We start from the raw sequence: 19,695 nt of genomic DNA, 5'->3' as shown, positions 1-19,695 counted from the left end.
GATAGCCAGTGTTGAACCCCTGAGCAAGACTCCTAACTCCTAACAGCTCCTGGATAAGCTTGGATTGGATTTTGCTTCATTTATAAGACACGACTAATAAATATCATCCAAATTAGTAATATATTATTAATATATGCACAAACATAAACCCTTTAGCATCACTGTCAAATCTGCTGTGTTATTAGAGGATCGAAATTCTCAGTCATCTATGTTTACTATGGTAAACCTTCACTATGATGAAATCATTTTGTCCACACATTTCATCCTCTATATAAGTTTTCAAACCATGTGATCACGCTACACTTAAATATCATGACCCACTTTCATTTCACTTGACCTTGTTTTACAAGGCTCAAATGCTTTTTTCACAATTTCACATAACTGCCATCCAGGATCATTTGCAGCACTCAAACTTGAAAGTAGGCCAGTTACAAAACGCGGTCAAACTGTAGTGTACTAAAAAATATTTTACTTTCTCTCTTTTTCTTTGCTTAAAATGAAGGCTCATTTTACATGGTTTTATATTTATATTTATATGCTTTTCTATTAAAGATGCTTCTTTGAAAGTTGTAAAAAAAATACATTTTTTAGATACATTTCTTTATTAAAAATACATTTTCTTTTAATATTATGAGGCAGAACTGTGCAAAAATAGAGGCCACCCAAAAATGTATGGCTCAAGTATTTATCGACTGAGCATTTATAAGGGCAATGAGTATTTGAATTACTATATAACACTTAATTATTTTCCAATCAATATTAGTACAATAAAATTAAGTACAAGAAAATTTTGTGTTCTCAAAAAAACAAATACATCATGTGAGATGGATAGATGAACACCCTGATACACCCTAGCCTGCTCCACATGATAATTAAAACTTATTTGAAGACAGAAAATGCAGCGAAGGAGCCAAAACTTACTGCATCTAAGGCCATTTCCCAAAGGGACAAGAAGAAATATAGTCAAATGCTTGCTCAGTATCTGGCACAGAAACTTGGCACCAAAATCAATGAAGAATAGTGTTATTGCATGTGTTGCAGCAAAGCAACCACTTTTTTTTTTTTTTACATATAGACAAAGTATGAGACTATAAATCACGCTGAAACACTCTGTGGCAGAAAGTCTTAATAAGTGATGAGTCCAATTTTTGAGATGTTTTGTTCAGGAGCTGGTAAACACTGTGATGCATGTCTGTAGGTTTCTGTGAATCATGGAGGTGATTCATAGTGTTTGTGTGTGTGCTTGTGTGTGTGTGTGTTTCAGCCAGTGCTGTAAGGGATCTGCTGAAAATAGACTGATGAAGGCAGACAAATATAAAAAGGATTTGATTCCTCACACTATATCTTTGGGAAAATGACGTACACAGCTTCAGTCGTGCATTCTAAACATTGCTGTATCGATACTGATCCTGATAGTGTGTATCCATCTTAACACCATGTTCAATTCCTCGTACTTGTACCGATAACAGTATATACAAGTGATATGATATGATAAGTGCCGTCTTATGGTGCTTGAACAGATAGAGTCGACCAGAGCGTGCAGAGCATTGGTCATTATACCATCTTAGAGGAGTTCATTGCTAGCAGCACACTGAAGCAATATAAACAGCTAAATAAATTTGTTCCATGACAACCCTGATACACAATCTGAAAAAAAAACCAGCATCTGTAATTCTAAAGGAGGCTTCACAATCACCGTTTATCTACGACTTTTGCACAGTACTTTATATCGCCTTTAAAATCCTAAAAGAGATCAAGGTTACTTGGTAACACTGCAGGTTTTCTGCAGTGTTTTCCTTCAAGCTCTGTTTGCCTTAGATATGACTTCTCCTTTATAGGGTGTCCTGGCCACTGCACTGGGTTTCCCAACCTGAAATTTAAATCACATCACATACATGACAAAATACTCACAAAATAACTCAGTGTAAGGAAATCTAAAGATTAAGACGTTATACAATGTTAGACAATGTCAATATTGACAAAACTAAGCATGCAAAATCCCTTAAAATATGCTATACTATGACAAGTTCATTATCAGAGCGAGCATTAAATCTCACCTCGTCCCTTTGTCTTATTCTCTTGTACACAAAGTCAGAGTAGGGCTTTCGATGAATAAACCTTCCTGTCCCAGGCTCAGCCAACACACGGCCATTTTCATACACCACTCTGCCTCCGGAGATGGTCACCAGAGGAACACCGTGGCACTCCATCCCCTCGAAGATGTTATAATCCACCGCCTGGTGGTGGGTGTTTGCTGAAATCACCCTGTAACATAAACAATTGTGTTACTGAGGCTCTACCTAGGGAGGTTTTGTTAATAGGTTTTACAGACGCACCACAAGAACGTATGGCCCATATGAAGATCCTAGAAGGTCTGTGGAATATTGTTGATTATAGAAATTGTCAAGTTACAAACTGGTATAACTGACAGATTTTTAGTAGCACTTTTGGTGAGATGTTTTTTTAGTAGCCATTAGCACATTAACTAGTTAGCATTAAATCAGATCTTTGTGTGATTCCCCTGCTTTGCCATGCTACATAATGAACCAGCGTCAGGATAACACAACAGAGCGCCGATGTACAACGCTAGACACCCTGTCACCCACACATTTCATCATGCTTTACATTAAAAAAGATTATAGGTAAAAATAAGACCCATGAACTACTGAACTATCTTACAGTAAATTAAACACACAGATTATTTCACTGGATGCATTGAATGCCTGGTTGTTAAAGCCCAACATTAAAAACAGCTGATGTTCCCTCAATCCTTCCTGAATTTAATTGAATGAAATGGCTAAACAGCTCAAAGCGTTTTTACACTCTGAGAATAGGATCACTTTAAAACACTCTTGTTCATTCCCATTTTAGAAGATGCTTACTAATACATCCTTTGCAAACACACAAAATTAAATACAGGAAGAAAGCTGAACTTAGTCCGCATGAGAGATGAGGTAGAGGAATGTTTTTGTTATTCATTGCTGATGACTTGTGTGTCATATATTAGCTAACACGCAATAATGACTGAATCCATCCTACACAGTTATCAGATGCTATGAGTCAGTGCTACTAATAGGAAAACAATTGGCACAGTAATGTAATCTCGTCTGAAGTAGTGGGGACTAACTGACCCCCAAAGACACACACACACACACACACACACACACCTGCAGTTTAACCAGTAGCTCCAGCCAAAAATATAAACAGAACTGCTGGTACATTATGCTACACTGGTGTATTATTATTAACAACATCACGTAAACCTGAAGAAAAAAAAATGGAGTTTAATCATAAATACCACAATTGGGGAGCACAATAAGGGGCCTCTGCTAAACCTGTCTAAAGACAGGGTAGCCCACTGGGTAAAAGAAATCATTCTGCAAGTATACTTGAACTCATGCCAAGAGACAACTTCTCCCATTAAATGTCATTCAACATGCATTAATCGCTACCTTGGTGAAGCAATGACATGGAGTTCACCATCTACCTTTGTCCAATGTTACAGAAGAAATGTTGCTTCATCATAGCCCATGCGCTCTATGGTGAGTTTGGGGAATCCTTACCTTCAGCAGAATACAGTATTAACACTCTGAGGGATTCAGATCCTAAACAGAGCACATCAGCACCTTGAGAAACTTCTGAGCCCCAACAGAAAGCAGTACCAGGAGGTTGAGTGATTCTCTTCCCCAATAGGAAGCAGTGTTAACACTCATCTGTAGTCTCAATAATATTGGCATTATTTATTAGTGCTGTCTTTCGAGATGTCTTATAATACACATTTATGGCATTTGGCAGATGCCCTTATCCAGAGAAACTTACATTCAACTCATTTATACAACTGAGCAGTTGAAGGTTAAGGGCCTTGCTCAAAGTCCAACATCTTAACCACTGAGGGACCACTGACCTAGTTCCAAATGGAATGCACTGGTATGAATGGAAATACAATGGAAGGTTATGTACAGTATGTAAGCATAGTTCTTCACTCAGATGTGGAACAATCAGGCCACCTAGGTCACTTGGGTTGATGAGAATGGTCAGAAGATGAGCGTGACAAAGCAGGGACCTTTTATAGGCCCCCCACAATGGGTCACAGATATTAGGTGAAGACTTTGCTAACAAGGAAATGAGCAAACAGAAAAACTCAACTAGTTCTGAGGGAAACTGCCCTACCAGTCGTCCACTCAGTTGTAGAGCCATGGAAAAACTACCAACTATAAAGAGCGACGTTTGGCAGAAACCCAATACTACTCATCACCCAGAGAACACCATCACCACAGTGAAGCCTGGTGGTGGCAGCATCATGTTGTGGAGATGCTTGTCATCAGCAGGGACTGGAAAATTAGTCCGGGTTGAGGGTAGGATGGATGGAGATGACAATACTAGATGTTCCAGTCTTGAGACTGAGACACCTTCCAAAAAGCAAACAACCCTAAGAATGCTACCAAAGCTACATTGGAGTGGCTCAATTTGATTGAGAACCTGTGGAAAGATTTCTTGCAACTTCTGGTGGTCTCCATTCAATTTGTCACAGCTTGAGTACTTTGGCCAAGAAGAATGCTGTGCAAAGCTGAAAATATCCTATTTAGAAGCTCTAATTGTACCCAAAGGTGGTTCTACTAAATATGGACCCAGGAAGGTGAATACTTATGCAACCAACAAATGTCTGCTTTTTTTTGGTTAATTAATCTTTGTGTCACAATAAAAATATTTTTAACTTCAAATGCTAGATATATTTTGTAAATCAAATGGCAAAAAATCCCAATAAAGTGCATTTTGATTCCAGATTATTACACTACAAAATGTGGAAAAGTTCAAGGGGGGTGAATACTTATGCAAGACACTGTATATTACAAAGTTACATTGACTTTTAATTTAATATACATCTAAAAGCCTTACAGGCAAAATCCTTGTGGTTTGCTAGATGGTATACAGTACAAATATGAGTATCACCTAGACTATGCTCTAAAGTGACGTACAAAAAAAAAACCCTTTTTCTAAATTTGGTGTTCTGGTGTGCAAGGCATTTTCAGAACCGCCTCATCAGCACTACACAGGGAGTTTGACGTGGTTCAGTGCTGTGGCTGGAACAGAATGTCACCCAGCTGTGTACCTTCTACTGAGAAAGGCATAATGAGCTCCTCATATGATGATGACAGATATTGCTTTTTAACAAGGACACTGACGTGAAAACGTGCAACTCGATAACAAGGGAGCAGAGACATGTTTCTTGCCTTGATTAATGACAGTGCAGACAGAAACTGTAGGTTTGTTTCAGAATCTGTGGTTTACATGCTATAATGAACACTTGGAAAAAGCATAAAGCATTTTCTGTTTCAGTTATTTGTTCAGTTACTCACTTTTAGCTGATACTGCCCCAGATTAAGTGATCAGTTAAAAGAAACCTTAAACTATTTAGCGTAATCAAATAACTTCATGGGTTCTAAAAGCCTTATGCTTCACAAAAAAGAGAAAATGAATGTTCTATACGTTAAAAATGTAGAATCAACTACTGAAGAATTCCAGTGTGTTTCATACAAATCTTGAATGCAGGTAATACTGAAAAATATTTTAAAAAAAAAATGTAATCCATTCACTTAAGGTATTTATTTGTTTGTTTTAAAATCCTTGTGGTTTGCTAGATGGTATACAGTACAAATCTGAGTATCACCTAGACCATGCTCTAAAGTGACGTACAAAAAAAACCATATATATATATATATATATATATATATATATATATATGTAGATAGATAGATAGATATATAGATATATATATTTACTTACTTAATTATTTTACCTGACCACTGTATTCATTTCTTTTTTATTTTATTATTATTTATTATTACACTATATCAAACAGTTGAGATATATTTATTGTAAAAGTAAATTTTAATAATAATAATAATAATACTTTCATAATTTACAATGAAAACCATTTTTACTTACATAAGTCCATACTTATTTCCTATGTATGAACCTGAAAATTAAAATTAAATTAAACATTTTGAAAACATCTCTAAATTATTAATGTTGATCATGTACTGTATAAAGCACACAAAAAACAAAATTGAAAAAATATATAATTATATATGTCCTTATATAAAATGTATTTATATACTATTGTAGTTGTGTATTAGTGCAACAACTGTTTATAAAAAATACATTAAAATACCTACAAATAATAATATGATTAAAGGTTAATTTAAAAAATTAAATGAAAGAAAAGTCTTACATAGTAAAAAAAATGGTTAATTAGCCCACTTCCAGCATACTTGCAGTACTGTTTCTGACAAAAAATAAAATACTGAAATAACAAATGCTACGTCTCAACCTGCAGAATTTCATAACCTATAGTGTCAATATAGTACAAAACCATAGGCTATTATAGTTTCCATATATGGCATGATGGTTTCCATCTATTCACTACAGCCGCATGCGGTTTAGTATGTGGCCATCTCTAGGACACCGGAAGCGTGCATGACGTGTGTATGCAGGCCACGAGCAGCTCTTACACAAACACTCAGGTCGTACTAGCTGGCATCTGATTGGAGCTGTGCTTTGCTCAGACGCTCCCAGCTGTTATGCACTACGATGAGTTTGCTGTCTTTCAGCTACGTTCACTGTAAAAGGAACCTATAGAGCACACTTACGTAACACACATTGTGGCCTTCTGCTGGCTCACTGAGTGTGACATGAGTGTGTCAGTGTGTGCTCGTACTGCTATGTGCAGATGTTCACATAGAGTAATGACAGAAATGCATGACAGTTTTGACTTTGTGACGCCATCTGACCGGTCACCATGAGGAAAATGATTTTTGCTTTAATTTAAAAACCTAAAAGAGGCAAAAGATTTCATGTTACCTAGCTCAAGGGGGAGGTGCAGGTATAGAATTACAAAGATGTGTGTGTGTGTGTGTGTGTGTGAGAGAGAGAAAGAGAAAGAAGAGCTCGCTCTGCATGCACTACCATTTATGGCTCTACAGTTTCACTCGTTCCACACACTCGTCTTTGCGTCACAGGGTTTAGTGACAACACTGTAGTAAACCAACATGATTTGTCATCAGTAAAGAGGAACTGGTCTAAACCACCACTACAATATTACACAATAAGATATTCACTTCTCTATTTACAATTATATGTTCCAATATAATCAACTCATAGTTTCACTGTGGAAATTTAAGCTCATAGCTTAACTCTTTTTAGCAGAGGTCAGAAAATGGACTTTCCCCTGTTTTGTGGGTGCCCGTGTTCAGCATTTCATTTATTAGTGATGTCACACTCCACAGCTGTGGTTAATGGCTCATATAAAAGTAAACACTCATGGCTTTAAGAATTTGCAGTGTTTCATAGGTAATATTAAATATTAAATTAAATATTATAATTTTATTGTTGCAGTTGTATATGGTGTTTTACTATCAAAAAAGCTTTAGTTGTGCTGTCTGTTTTATCTCTGTACCAGTGTTATTGTGGAGAGGTGTGAATTGTTTGGCCAACAGTTTGTTGTTTGGCTCACACCCCTCCCCTTTCCCATCACCCTGCTCACCAGCAGCTAAACACAGACTCATGATACTCTACACACAGAAACCCAACAGTGTGCTGACTAATCTTATAACAGACTTGCGGCAATAAAATTATTCATTTGTTAATACTGATTGAAAAGGTCCAATAAGTCGATTTCCATTCTTATGGTGGAGTGGAAGGGCAGTGTACTGCTAGAAAGGGTTAAATGCAAGAACGTGAACAGCTGGAGATAAGAAAGTGCATCGTGAACTCTCAGTTGTTGATTCGATTGTTTCTGGGTGTTGCCATTCTTTCTGCTCAAGTATATGCTCTGTATTTTTGTCTATGCAAGTCATTTGTATGTACTGGCCACTCCATGTACTGGTAACAAGGGCAGTGGTAGCTCAGTGGTTAAGCTGCTGGCCTGGATAAAGGTGTCTGCCAAATGCCATAAATATACTGTTTTCATTTGCTCTTTTTCCTCATGTTCTTCTTCATAACCCATGTGTACTTTTCTCTACTTCCCAATGCATGTACTGTTCATGGGTCATATTGACACTGGGGAAGTTGAAAATAATATTTGAAATGACCAACCTGGAATACACCTATGTTGTTGGGGGGAACAAAAACAGACACACAGCTTGGAAATGTTCCTACCAGCAGGTGATCAGATATGAGTGCAAATAAGACATGGAAGTAATCTAAAAGAGTGAATTCACCTGTTTGTTTTATTTTTGTCAAAAGCAGCTGGTGTCAATTGATATTTCACCACTTTCTGCAATATGTTTTATTCTCGGGTCAAAATGAGGAGGAGGGGTATAGCATCTGCCAAAAAGTACATCTGTCATATTTCATGTTGTACAGAGTGCATAAACTAAGCACAGCATTTCATGTTGGGGGGAAAAAAAACAAAAACATTTTACTATAGGTCCACTTTAAGTATTATTATTATTATTATTATTATTATTATGTTGCTGTTGTTGATATTGCTGTTGTTATTCATGTTGTTGTCATTGTTGTTGTTGCTGTTACATTATTGTTATAACCTTGTTGTTGATATTGTTGTTGCTCTTGTTATATTATTGTTTTGTTGTTGTCACTGTTGTTACAGGATATTCTTGTTGTTATTGCTGTTATATTCTTATTGTTGTCGTTTCATGTGTGTTGTTGTCATTGTTGTTATTGCTGTTATATTCTCGGTTATTATATTTTTATTATTCTTGCTGTGATATTCTTTATATTGTTATAACCTTGTTGGTGTTACTGTTCCTGTTATATTCTTGTTGTTGATATATTTTTATTGTTGCTGTTGTGGTTGTTGTTGCTGCCCTACCACAGTCACATCTACTGTTGAAACAGAGTCACCTTTTTTTCATAATTTACATCTATAGATATCTAGTAATGCAAAAAGTACCGGTTGAGTTAAGTATTAACATTTTTTTAATGTGCCCTTATTTAACCAATCCTAATTGGTAGTCACGTGTAAATCACAGTATTAGCACCTCAAATTTTGAGGATGAAATAACATGAAATAGAAATGATGATTTTTCAGCCCTAAAATCCCCCAAAACAACACTTACGTGTATATAAATGTTAATTAATGGTTGTGTCTGTCACAGTTAAATTTTGTTCCTTAACATTAAAATGTGGCTTAAAGCATTTTACTCAGTAACTCACATGAATTATTCAGTAACTAGAGTGAAACTAACAGGAAAGATTTGTAGTGACAGGAATGGTGAATGTAAATCTGGAGCTTTTAACAGAATTTCATTAGTTTGTTACTCGTCAATGTAACAAGGTGTTGGGTAAATATTGTGGTGTCAAAAGCATTATAATGCCTTTTTTAAAAATTTAAATTCTCTAATGTAGGTTCTCATATATAGATTTACCTGGTAGCTTTTGGGTCCCAAATAACCAGGTCTGCATCAGAGCCTTTGGCAATCCTCCCTTTCTGTGGATAAAGGTTGAAGATTTTGGCTGCGTTGCTACTGGTGACCGCCACAAATCGATTTTCATCCATTTTGCCACTATGCTGAGGAAAGCAAATGTTAACATTGTGAGTGTTTCGCTCTTATCCCCTGAGTCTCTATCAACCTTCATACATATCCTTCTGCACTAAAAATCAAACTGCCACACTCTTCCACTCCATGAATCAAACCACATCATTTTTAGCCAACAAGGCAAAAAAAGAGAAATGGGCTCATAGATCATCTGTGAGGTGCAAGTTTTTCCACATGTGCATTTTAAAACCTGATTTATCTGAGCAGGCTGTAAAATAGTGATGTACTGCACCTTTCTGACAACCTGTGAGATTTTTAGTGTGAAACTGAAAGCTTAAACTAATAAGTGCAATACACAATGCTTTTGTATATGTAGAAAACTGCTATAAAAAGACACCTTCACTTTAGCAATAAATCTAAGCAATTAAAGATGCAATAGTCATTTTTTTAATTTTCTTACTTGTACACAAATAAAATAGAAAATAAGTAAAACATGACGCAAGGTTTAAGCCGTGGCCTCAGAATGAGCGTATTAAGTGGCTAAGAAAACACGTTCGGAAAACTGACTTCCGGTCCAGAATGCTTGTTTGTCTTTGGATCTGCCTCCTGTGAGTCATTTTACAGATACTCTACCCTACAGGCCATTGTAGATCCAGGGGGCGGAGCTTTGTTAACATAGGTGGGAATAGGAAGGTGGGCCAAATTATTCAAAATATTCAAATGTCAAATCCACCTATTTAATCAATAGAGACTTAACTAATGCACCTTTAAAATAAACTAGTTTGTGTATATTGTACATGTCTGGTTGTGTTTGACCCCTAAAACTCCCCAGATTTGCATTAGTTTCAAGGAAAAGCTCAAATGTGCTGCCCAGTCACATGCTCTGGTTGCCTGGAAACCTAAGTAACAATGCCAAATAAGCTGCTTAAATAGTTAAGCTCCTGTAGCATGTCATGTTTGCGAATGTCAGCAAGTCAGTGGCGAATGTTTTGTCCATGAGATGTGGTGGTCCTCGCATCGCATGTAAAAAACAATTTGAGTCTCGCTTGCGTCTTTATTTTACGGGTTTAGACTGCATATTAATACGCTAGACAAAGTATTATATGATGCCGTTTTGCATTTGGTTTGTTTCCACATGCTTGCATTTCCCTGATCCAAATAAGATCATCTGTCACCCTGCACATTAATTAACTGTATGGTATTAACTGTTCTAGAGTTCTCACACCTCAACTGATGTGTGTAGTGCAGCAGGTGGAATCCTGTGCTATAGTCACAACATCAAGGTGTGTCACAGCGCCATGAAAAACATTACATTTAACATTACACACCAAATGAAAACTTTAGGTTTGTAAACGTCAGTAAGAACTATATAGTATACAGTTATAGGAGAGAAATGATTTATAATTGCACTATCCGATGTCACCCAGGTGAGGATGGGTTCCTTTTTGAGTCTGGCTCCTCTCAAGGTTTCTTCCTCATGTCGTCTCAGGAGGTTTTTCCTTGCCACCACTGCCTCTGGCTTGCTCATTAGGGATAAATTTATAAATTTAAAAATTTATATCTGGAAGCAAAGTTAAATATTTTCCTCTAACAGTATGTCCTGAAATGTTTTATTCTTCTTATACTACAGTAATTTGTCAACAATTGCGTATTGTGTATTAATTAAAGAAGGGTATTTATCGTTACATTTAACGTTGTTCAACGTCCTAAAAACAAGTTAGTTCTTCTTGTCACTTACATTACAGCATTATGTTATAGCATATAGCTATAAACAATTGGTCCCTCACCAGTCTCTGTTTTTCTCTCTCTAATAACTTAAAGAAAAAGAAAAAATTGCTACTTTTTCAGTCATGCTCCCCAGAAACCGCAAATCGCAAACCCTCTATCCTGAAGATTCTCCCATGGCAGAATATTTTATGGTTGTTACAAAGCGCTGACACTGGCGACTCCAATCAGATTTGAGAAAAATCAACAATAAAATGATGGTATACAATGAGTAAATGAATAATAAGTTAGGAGTTTGAAAGAGTTAGAACTTAAAATACAAAATCAGTCCTAATCATTTCTGCACTGAAAAAAAACAAAAAACTAGAAGATCTAGAAGCAGGTGACTGACCACTCCTTTCTCCCAGATGACAGACATGCGATCCTCCACGCCGTTAACGCCGTTGGGGATTTTAGTGAAGTCGTCTTTGCCCAGGGCTTTTTGGCACATGGAGAAGGTGCAGTGATCAGTCCCGGTTACACTCAGATCATCACTGAAAATATTAAATATTATTAATGAAAATGGAGTCTGAGTGGATATTTTTACAACATATGTGGTCTGACTATATAAAATCTGTGCCTGTGAGACATAAGACTCACTACAGTAAAATAAAAATCTATGCTAATATAATTCATGACTATTTTATTGATTTTCTAAGTAGTGATGACTGGAAAGGCGACGTACTTCTGAGTCAGACCGTAAGCGTTAATGTTTATTTATGAGAACTCAATGAAAGCCTGTAGTAACTGTGCTCTGGAGAAGTGTTGTGCATACTTAGCGAGCAGGTTCATGAGGTAGCCAGGTGTGCTGGGGTCCGGCCTTAGCGGGGGTCCCATAACGAATCTTGCCGCATGTGCCCAGTCCTTGTGCCAGTAATGAGTGCCATCAGTACCCAGGCCAGCAGCTATGGGCTCGCCAAACACCACTCGCCCTGATGGAGCATGTTTCATAAAGATGGAGCACAGAAGTCAATGCGCAGTACCCCAAATCCAAGGTGACTGATTTAATCCAATTTCAATTTACTTAACTGGATCTCTTACTAATTCACCTGAAATAGTGTACGTTTAAATTTTGTTTTGAATTTCAGCCTTTTAAAACTTTTAAAAATTATTCTACATTAGACATAAATAAAACATTCAATAAACATTTCTATTTTATGTATTTGTAATTTTGTCAACTATATTTTAATTTATTTCCATTTAAAACTAGACATGTATTTAAATGAACTATTTTTTTAAAATATAAAACTAAATTTAAAGTTCATGTGTCTTGTAAAATTTATTATAATCAATTTATACTTTGATTATTTTATATTTCCATTTTAAACTAATATTTAATATCAAAGTCACCCACCGTTTCTGCGAGCAGTAGCCACCACTTTAGCAGCTGATTTGCTCATGACGTGCACCACATACAGAGGGCAGTTGACAGTGTGAGCGATAGTGATGGCACGCTGAGTGGCCTCTGATTCCACCTCCTCAGGGCGACAGAGCTCATGGCCCTCGGGTCCTGTGATTCCCAAAGACAGCATTCTCTTGGCCTCCTAGACGCACTCAGAAAATAGACATTTTATGTTCTAAAATGTGGAATTTTCAGTGTACTGCTGAATCCTTCAGAGCAAAGTTATACATATTGACTTTACTAAACTGCTTTCAAATACAGCTGGATAACTTGGATAACGCAAATCATCAATGCACTTACACAAGATTTGAACTAGTCACTTATAAAAGAAGACTTTGTGCAAGTAACAACCCTGAACCACAGTCTATCTATGTATCTATGTGACCCCTCCTAACTGACTGGATCAGTGAGAATCACACGGATATCCTGAGCCACATTGCCATGAGAAACTGAGCCACCTTAGGACTGGCTGGAAAAGTGTTGGGAACCGCACTCATGACACTATGATGTTGGGCGATGTTGACCTTGTAGAACCTGGACAAGGTGCCCATTGACACCCACATAGCAGCAACACAGACTTCCTGGAATGGCATGCCTATAAGTAATTCCCCCAATGAAAAGACACTGGCATGGTGTGAAAACTGGACTACAAGGTCCAAGGCCGGACACCTGGTAACCCTATTCGTAGTAGTAGGAAGGCTCAAACACCAAGTAACAAGGCAGAGGATGCCAAATCTTTCCGTCCATTTTGGTCAGTAGATCTAGCTGGGAAAGAAGCTGCCAAGGTGTTCTAACACCTAATTCACGGACAATAAAAGATAAAAGCCTGGAAACCTAACAAGGAAACCCCACTCAAGCTAGTAGCCACAGAGTTCTGAATGTTCTGAATTAGGGATAAATTAGAGATAAATTCACATATTTACAATATATTTTTTGTGAATCCATTTATTTCTGTAAAGCTGGTTTGTGACAATGTCCATTGTTAAAAGCGCTATACAAATAAAATTAAATTGAATTGAATTGAATGGCGCCAAAAGTATAAATTTCACTACAATTACCACAACCTGAAGAGATGAAAGGAGATAATAGTAGAGAAGTCTACTGCCAGCTATAGAGGACAAATGACCTGTAGTCACACGCAGTTCCAAAATGTCCAAAATGCCATCACACCATATGTAGCACCTGTGCACAAAGTGAGATCCATGAAGACATGGTTTGCCAAGATTGGTGTGTCAGAACTCGAGTGGCCTGCCATTACCTCGATCCAACTGAACACTTTTGGGACAGATGCTGCACCCCAGCACTCCTCACCTGACATCAGTCACTGACCTCACTAATGCTCTTGTGGCTGAATTGGCAGAAATCCCCACAGTCATGCTCCAAAATTTAGTGGAAAGCCTTCCTAGAAGAATGGAGGTTAATATAACAGCTAAGGGGGACTAAATCTGGAATATGATGTTCAAAAAGCGCATATGAGTGTTATGGTCAGGCGTCCACAAACTTTTACAACTTCATAGCGTCTCAGCATGTGTGACCATGTGTTCAAGAAAGTATCCAGGTAAAATCTCACTGCCCCAGTTTATTAGAGGGTTGAAATGAACCACAGTTCTGCCACGAACCACTGATCGCTAGTCACGGTACCATTTCCACAGACTAGTGTCTGTGCAGCAGTTATACAGTAGTTACACAGTGCAGCTGGTGGTTTACTCTAATGAAACATACATGTAACACTGAGCTGTTTTGAGTTTCTGTTATGGGTGTTATTGCAGGGTTTTGTTTGACTCATTTATAACCTTTTCATAAATACATATTTGCTGCCCTCCAGTGGTCCTATTAAGTGTTCAGTTGTGATTCACCCTCTTTATGTCCTTTATGTCCTTGTTCAGCTATTGTTATTTATTTCTGTAGACCTACAAAGTTCACATGTATGGTAGCTTTACTTAATAGCCTAGCAACTGAGTGTACATCTATTATGTATGTTTGAAATGTTTGAAAGAATATTTGTCACAGTATTACTTTATGTCTTTGCATTCCCCATGGTTTGCGTATTAAAAAAACATGTCTATTTTATAATTAATGTTCAGCAATAATAATAAAAAAAAAATCCAAATTGTCATTCATTCCTTCATCTTCCTTTATTGTAGTCAGGGTCACAGTGGATCCGGAGTCTATCCTGGGAATATTTAGTTTAGATACTTTACTTCTGATTATTAGTTCATTAGCAAACTACTTAGCATTAGTCATGCAAATACAGAGGAAACTTGAGAATATGAATGAATGATCTCTGAAAATTGAGGCTAAAATGCTGTATCTGCTTTAAAAAATAATAATAATAAAATTCTAACAGTTTTATTTAAGCAGTAGAAGTTACTTTTCACATAAAAACATGACATTAACATGACTTAAGTTAAAAACATTTACTTTTTAATACTTGAGTACATTTAAAAGAAGCAACCTTTTTTTTATTTTCATGTAAGCACACTTTGGGCTGGATACTTCCACTTTTAACTGAGTAACACTTTGAAACATTATCCATACTTTCACTTCAGTATCATTCCTCAGTGATTCTTCCACCCCTGCCAAGAACGGAAAGTCTTTTTAAATAGAACTAATGATGGGAAATGAACAGAGATGGTCGATTTCTACCCCTCTACACTATCCTGTACGTACTGTATCATTTACAGTATATAGACTCTACATAAACTCAAACAGTACTTTCTGTTCTGATCGGCTTTAGATGCAGTTTGCAGATTTAATAAAGTATGACATAGAGTACGCATGGACCCTGACCACATCCTGTTAATATTCTAAACAGACACACAGCCATGTCTGCTCATGCCACTGAAAGGTAGACACAGTGATGTTTACTTTGCCGGGTAATGTTTGCTTTGTGCCACTTTGTGTTAGTGTCATGTCATTCTAACGTCATTGATTTCAGAGCAAGAATGCAGACACGCTAACATGCAGGTATATTTTACTTTTCGCAGGTTTACTACACTACGAGTCACATTTACATTGAATAACAGGGTGTTGAATTTAACTGGCCTGCAATCTTAGTTTTAAAAGAAAAAAAAATTGGAACTACAAAGTGGAACTCTGGTCTCTACTCCCATTTTTCTGTAACATTTTATTTTGTGCTGGAAAACTATTTAAAATGTTTATTTTACTGACTCAATAATGTAGAAGTCATAAAATCAAAAATTAAAACAAAGTTTGTACTAAAAAAATAAGACTTTTGCACAGTACTGTATACACACACACACACACACACACACACATATATATATATATATATATATATATATATATATATATATATATATATATATATATATCAATCATAGTTGAAAGCAAAGAAACCTGTAAAGAATGAAAAAAATTTAAAGAACCTGACCACCTCAATTTTTAGGCCCATCATTTAACCTGCTTGATAACAACACAGTTTCTCCACTCGGGAGTTAATTATTCACTCTTTGCTTTTACGACGCTCGTCAACCACTGATTAGAAGCAAGTCGACTTTGGAATCACGGCTTTAAACCACAACCTTGTGAGGAATTTCTCTCTTTAAACATTAATAAGCTCTTGTTTAGTGCTCCTCACCTCTGCAATCAGATCTCCGTTCTCAGCGTGGACTTGTGCGATGGCTCCAATGTCTTTACAGTGAGAGAAAGCGGCGTAGAGCTCCTGGTCGCTCAGCATGAACACATCTTTATACGCCATAAACATCTTGAAGGAGTTTACTCCTCTCTCTCGAACAAGGGTCTCCATCTCTCGTTTTACCTGAAGTCAACAGTCAATTATTGATTGATTAATTACACATTTATTAATGATATATTGATTATACTCATGAATTGTGGTCCAGGAAATAGAAGTCTTTGTCTGTACGTTCTGATGCATTTTACAGTTTACATAAAGAAGTACAATATTAATTTTTTTTTTTTTTGAAACATGAAATTTTATGGCTCAATTTCTTTAAATTCTTCCCTCAAATTCCTTCCATCACATTCTGGATGTACATCTGCCAGCAGCAGGATTTCCAATTATTTGTGACTATTTACCTGAATAATATTAATATTGCTAAAACCCAAGATAAAAAATAATTCAGGATAATTCAGGATTATTCACGAGTTATAAACCAATATGCCAGCTGCTTTGTTATAAAATCAATGCAGAGTTCTTGCTAACTAGTGAACAGAACAAAAACATTAGGAATAGCAGGTTATAATGTCTTGTATTTAGTAACGCACACTATCATCCCACCAGGTAACAGCGACGTGGAGGGAATAGTCACAGCACACTTTTGCGTCAGCAATCTTCCTCCATCTGTCGTACGCCTCAAGCAGAGAGGTTCCTTTTCGAGGGATGACAAAATCCAGGATCATGGTGGTTCCTCCGGCTACTGCGGCCTGCAAAGAGAGCAAAACTCACAGCGGTCCAGCTGGATCTTGTGAAGAGATTCATAAAAAGCATTGCGCCTCATATGTCAAACCAGATATGAAGGAATTAATTCATAAGTCTAATTCAAATAATATATTTACAGTATGATGTTACTTCTTAGTGGTTCTTTTACAAATCCCAGATACAAAATAATCTAAGGGGCATGGTATTGGATTAATAAAGGGATGACAATTAAATGATTAGGAAATGGCTTCAATAGACATGCTTTGTGAATACCAAAAGAAATATAAGACATGAATAAAGTCATAGTATGGTCAGATCTCAAGTCTTATAAGATCTACAACACTTATACACAACTGTTACCTTTTGGGTTCTACAGTATGTATGAAAAGTGAAACAACGTTGTACAAATTTAAAGGTTTATAACAGCATTACCTCTTAAAAAAATAGTTGCACATGTCCAATTAACCAATTAAACTCCATGCTTTTATAAAATTATTCATCTTAAACCAAATAATTTATTATCTACAATGTTAATAAAAGCTAAAAAATAAAAAGGTATGTAGTATGAAATTGAAGCATAATACACAATGTTTTTAGAGAATGAAATTCCACCAAAGGAATTTCGTGGTAGTCTGTTAGATGTCACACTTTAATATCAAGTAAGAAAAATAGTGTATATCATGTCAAAGATTAAAACAAATCTAAGTGATCATTTATATCATATCTTCATAAATTTCATATATGATATATGGTGATATGATAGAAATGTTCGCCATCTTGCATGCCCACTCTATTACCTGTTATTTTTATAACATTCTCCAATTTTTTTTTTTTGTGAACCCCCACACCACTATTCTTGCCACATTGGTTCTAACTCTACCAGACTGCTTGGCTGTTTTCATTCTCTTTAAAACTATTTCTCTTCACCTGGTCTTTTTCCAATCTTCGACTGTCCGGTGTCGCGAGCCTGTACCTTCTGTAACCTCAGATTCCTGTTTTTAGGTGACAGGAGTTTTGACAAGATTTGACGTGTTGCATGTTGAGATGCTTTTCTGCTCAGCATGGATGTAAAGAGTGGTTATTTGTGTAACCATAGCCTTTCTATCAGAATATTCTCTTCTGAACTCTCTTGTCAACAAGGTGTTTCAGCCTACAGAACTGGATGGGTTTTTTGTTGTTGTTGTTGTTATTTTTTATTTTTTTGTTTTTTGCACCAACTCTAGAGACTGTTGTGAGGAAAAGTCTCAGGAGATCAGCAGTTTCTGAATACTCAAAGAAGCATCTGGCATAAACAACCATGCCACGGTCAAAGTCACCGAGATCACATTTTCCTCCCATTCTGATGTTTGACATTACCTGAACCTCTTAGCCTGCAATATAAAAGCACTGCACTGTTGCCATGTGATTGTCTGATTGGATAATTGCATGAATGACCAGGGGTACAAGTGTTTCTATTAAAGTGGCCAGAGAGAGAGAGAGAGAGAGAGAGAGAGAGAGAGAGATTATATGCTTGCTTATGTTTTTCAGTCTTGAAGCGGAAGTGCTTCGTTACCTTGGTACCCGAGCGGAAATCATCCACCGCCACAGTGCCCATGAACTCCAGCTCCATGTGTGTGTGCGTGTCTATTCCTCCGGGCAGCAACAGTTTCCCGCTGGCGTCCAGCACCCGAGTTCCGCTCTCCGGCACCTGCAGCTCGGAGCCCACTGCCTGGATCACCCCGTCCTCTATAAACACATCAGCCAGCTCGGAGCACTCCTCATTCACTACCTTACCTCCTTTAATCAAAATCCGGCCCCTCTCCGACATGCTTATTATGCTATAATTAAATAATTTTTCGGGTTGTAAATCCAAATATAAAGAATTCAGAGTGTCTTTTTCCCCCTATGATTTGCCGATCTGCACAAGTGTTTACAGTTGCGAAACCTGACCTAAGTCCTGAAAGGCGGAGTGCATTTTTTGTTTTCTTACCTTTCCTTTTTTCTTTCTTTTTTCAACTCCTCCCACTTCCATAGACTCATCCATAATTTCTCACAAACCTTGTCTTTTATTATTTCATATTATTCCCATAATGTGAATATAAGGAAAGTTTACTGAAGAAGAAACAAAGAAAAGATTTTGTTTTGCTACATAGTTGACTCAGTACATGTAATATCTCGTTAATACGTTTTAATATCTTTAAAACAATAAATAAATAAATAAATACATACATACATACATACATAAGCTAATGAAAAAGCTAATGATTTTCCTGATAAAGCCTCCACACGCCAAACAAAACCACCTTTTAAAACCGTTTCCATTACAAGCCCCATGAGCTAAGTCAAAGTTTTTCATTCCCAACTTAGCAATGTCTAGCTGAAGCAATGCTAACACTTAGCCAAAATTTCGAGGGCCTGCTCACACATTCCTTAAATTTATACAGCCTACAAAAACCAAACAACGTTCATCCATAACTTTTAATTTTCTATCTTCTTTTTTTTTTTTTTTTTTTTACAACTCTAACAAATGTCCACTTCAGTTGGAAGAATGCTATTTATGCTAATAACGAAGAAAAGACAGTGCTAATAAGGCTAGTTAGTAGAAGCCATAAGTAGCAAAAAATGTATGCTAATCTGGCTAATTCTTT

General features: G+C 36.7%; 1 protein-coding gene across 1 annotated transcript; it reads right to left on the bottom strand.

Moving 5' to 3' along the window:
* Nucleotide 1: 1 nt before the first annotated feature.
* dpys (dihydropyrimidinase) lies at nucleotides 2–19,008 on the bottom strand. The gene is made up of 9 exons (XM_026924312.3): nucleotides 18,621–19,008; nucleotides 16,915–17,073; nucleotides 16,268–16,447; nucleotides 12,619–12,808; nucleotides 12,040–12,196; nucleotides 11,617–11,758; nucleotides 9,390–9,532; nucleotides 2,058–2,265; nucleotides 2–1,870 (listed from the first exon to the last, which is right to left on the bottom strand). The coding sequence occupies exons 1-9, from the start codon at nucleotides 18,873–18,875 to the stop codon at nucleotides 1,799–1,801; spliced, it is 1,506 nt and encodes a 501-aa protein (XP_026780113.3). The 5' UTR covers nucleotides 18,876–19,008; the 3' UTR covers nucleotides 2–1,798.
* Between the last annotated feature and the right edge of the window lie 687 nt (nucleotides 19,009–19,695).

The sequence above is a fragment of the Pangasianodon hypophthalmus genome, chromosome 22, assembly GCF_027358585.1.
Source record: "Pangasianodon hypophthalmus isolate fPanHyp1 chromosome 22, fPanHyp1.pri, whole genome shotgun sequence".
Taxonomy (NCBI): Eukaryota; Metazoa; Chordata; class Actinopteri; order Siluriformes; family Pangasiidae; genus Pangasianodon; species Pangasianodon hypophthalmus.
This window is presented reverse-complemented; position numbering and strand designations above follow the sequence as displayed.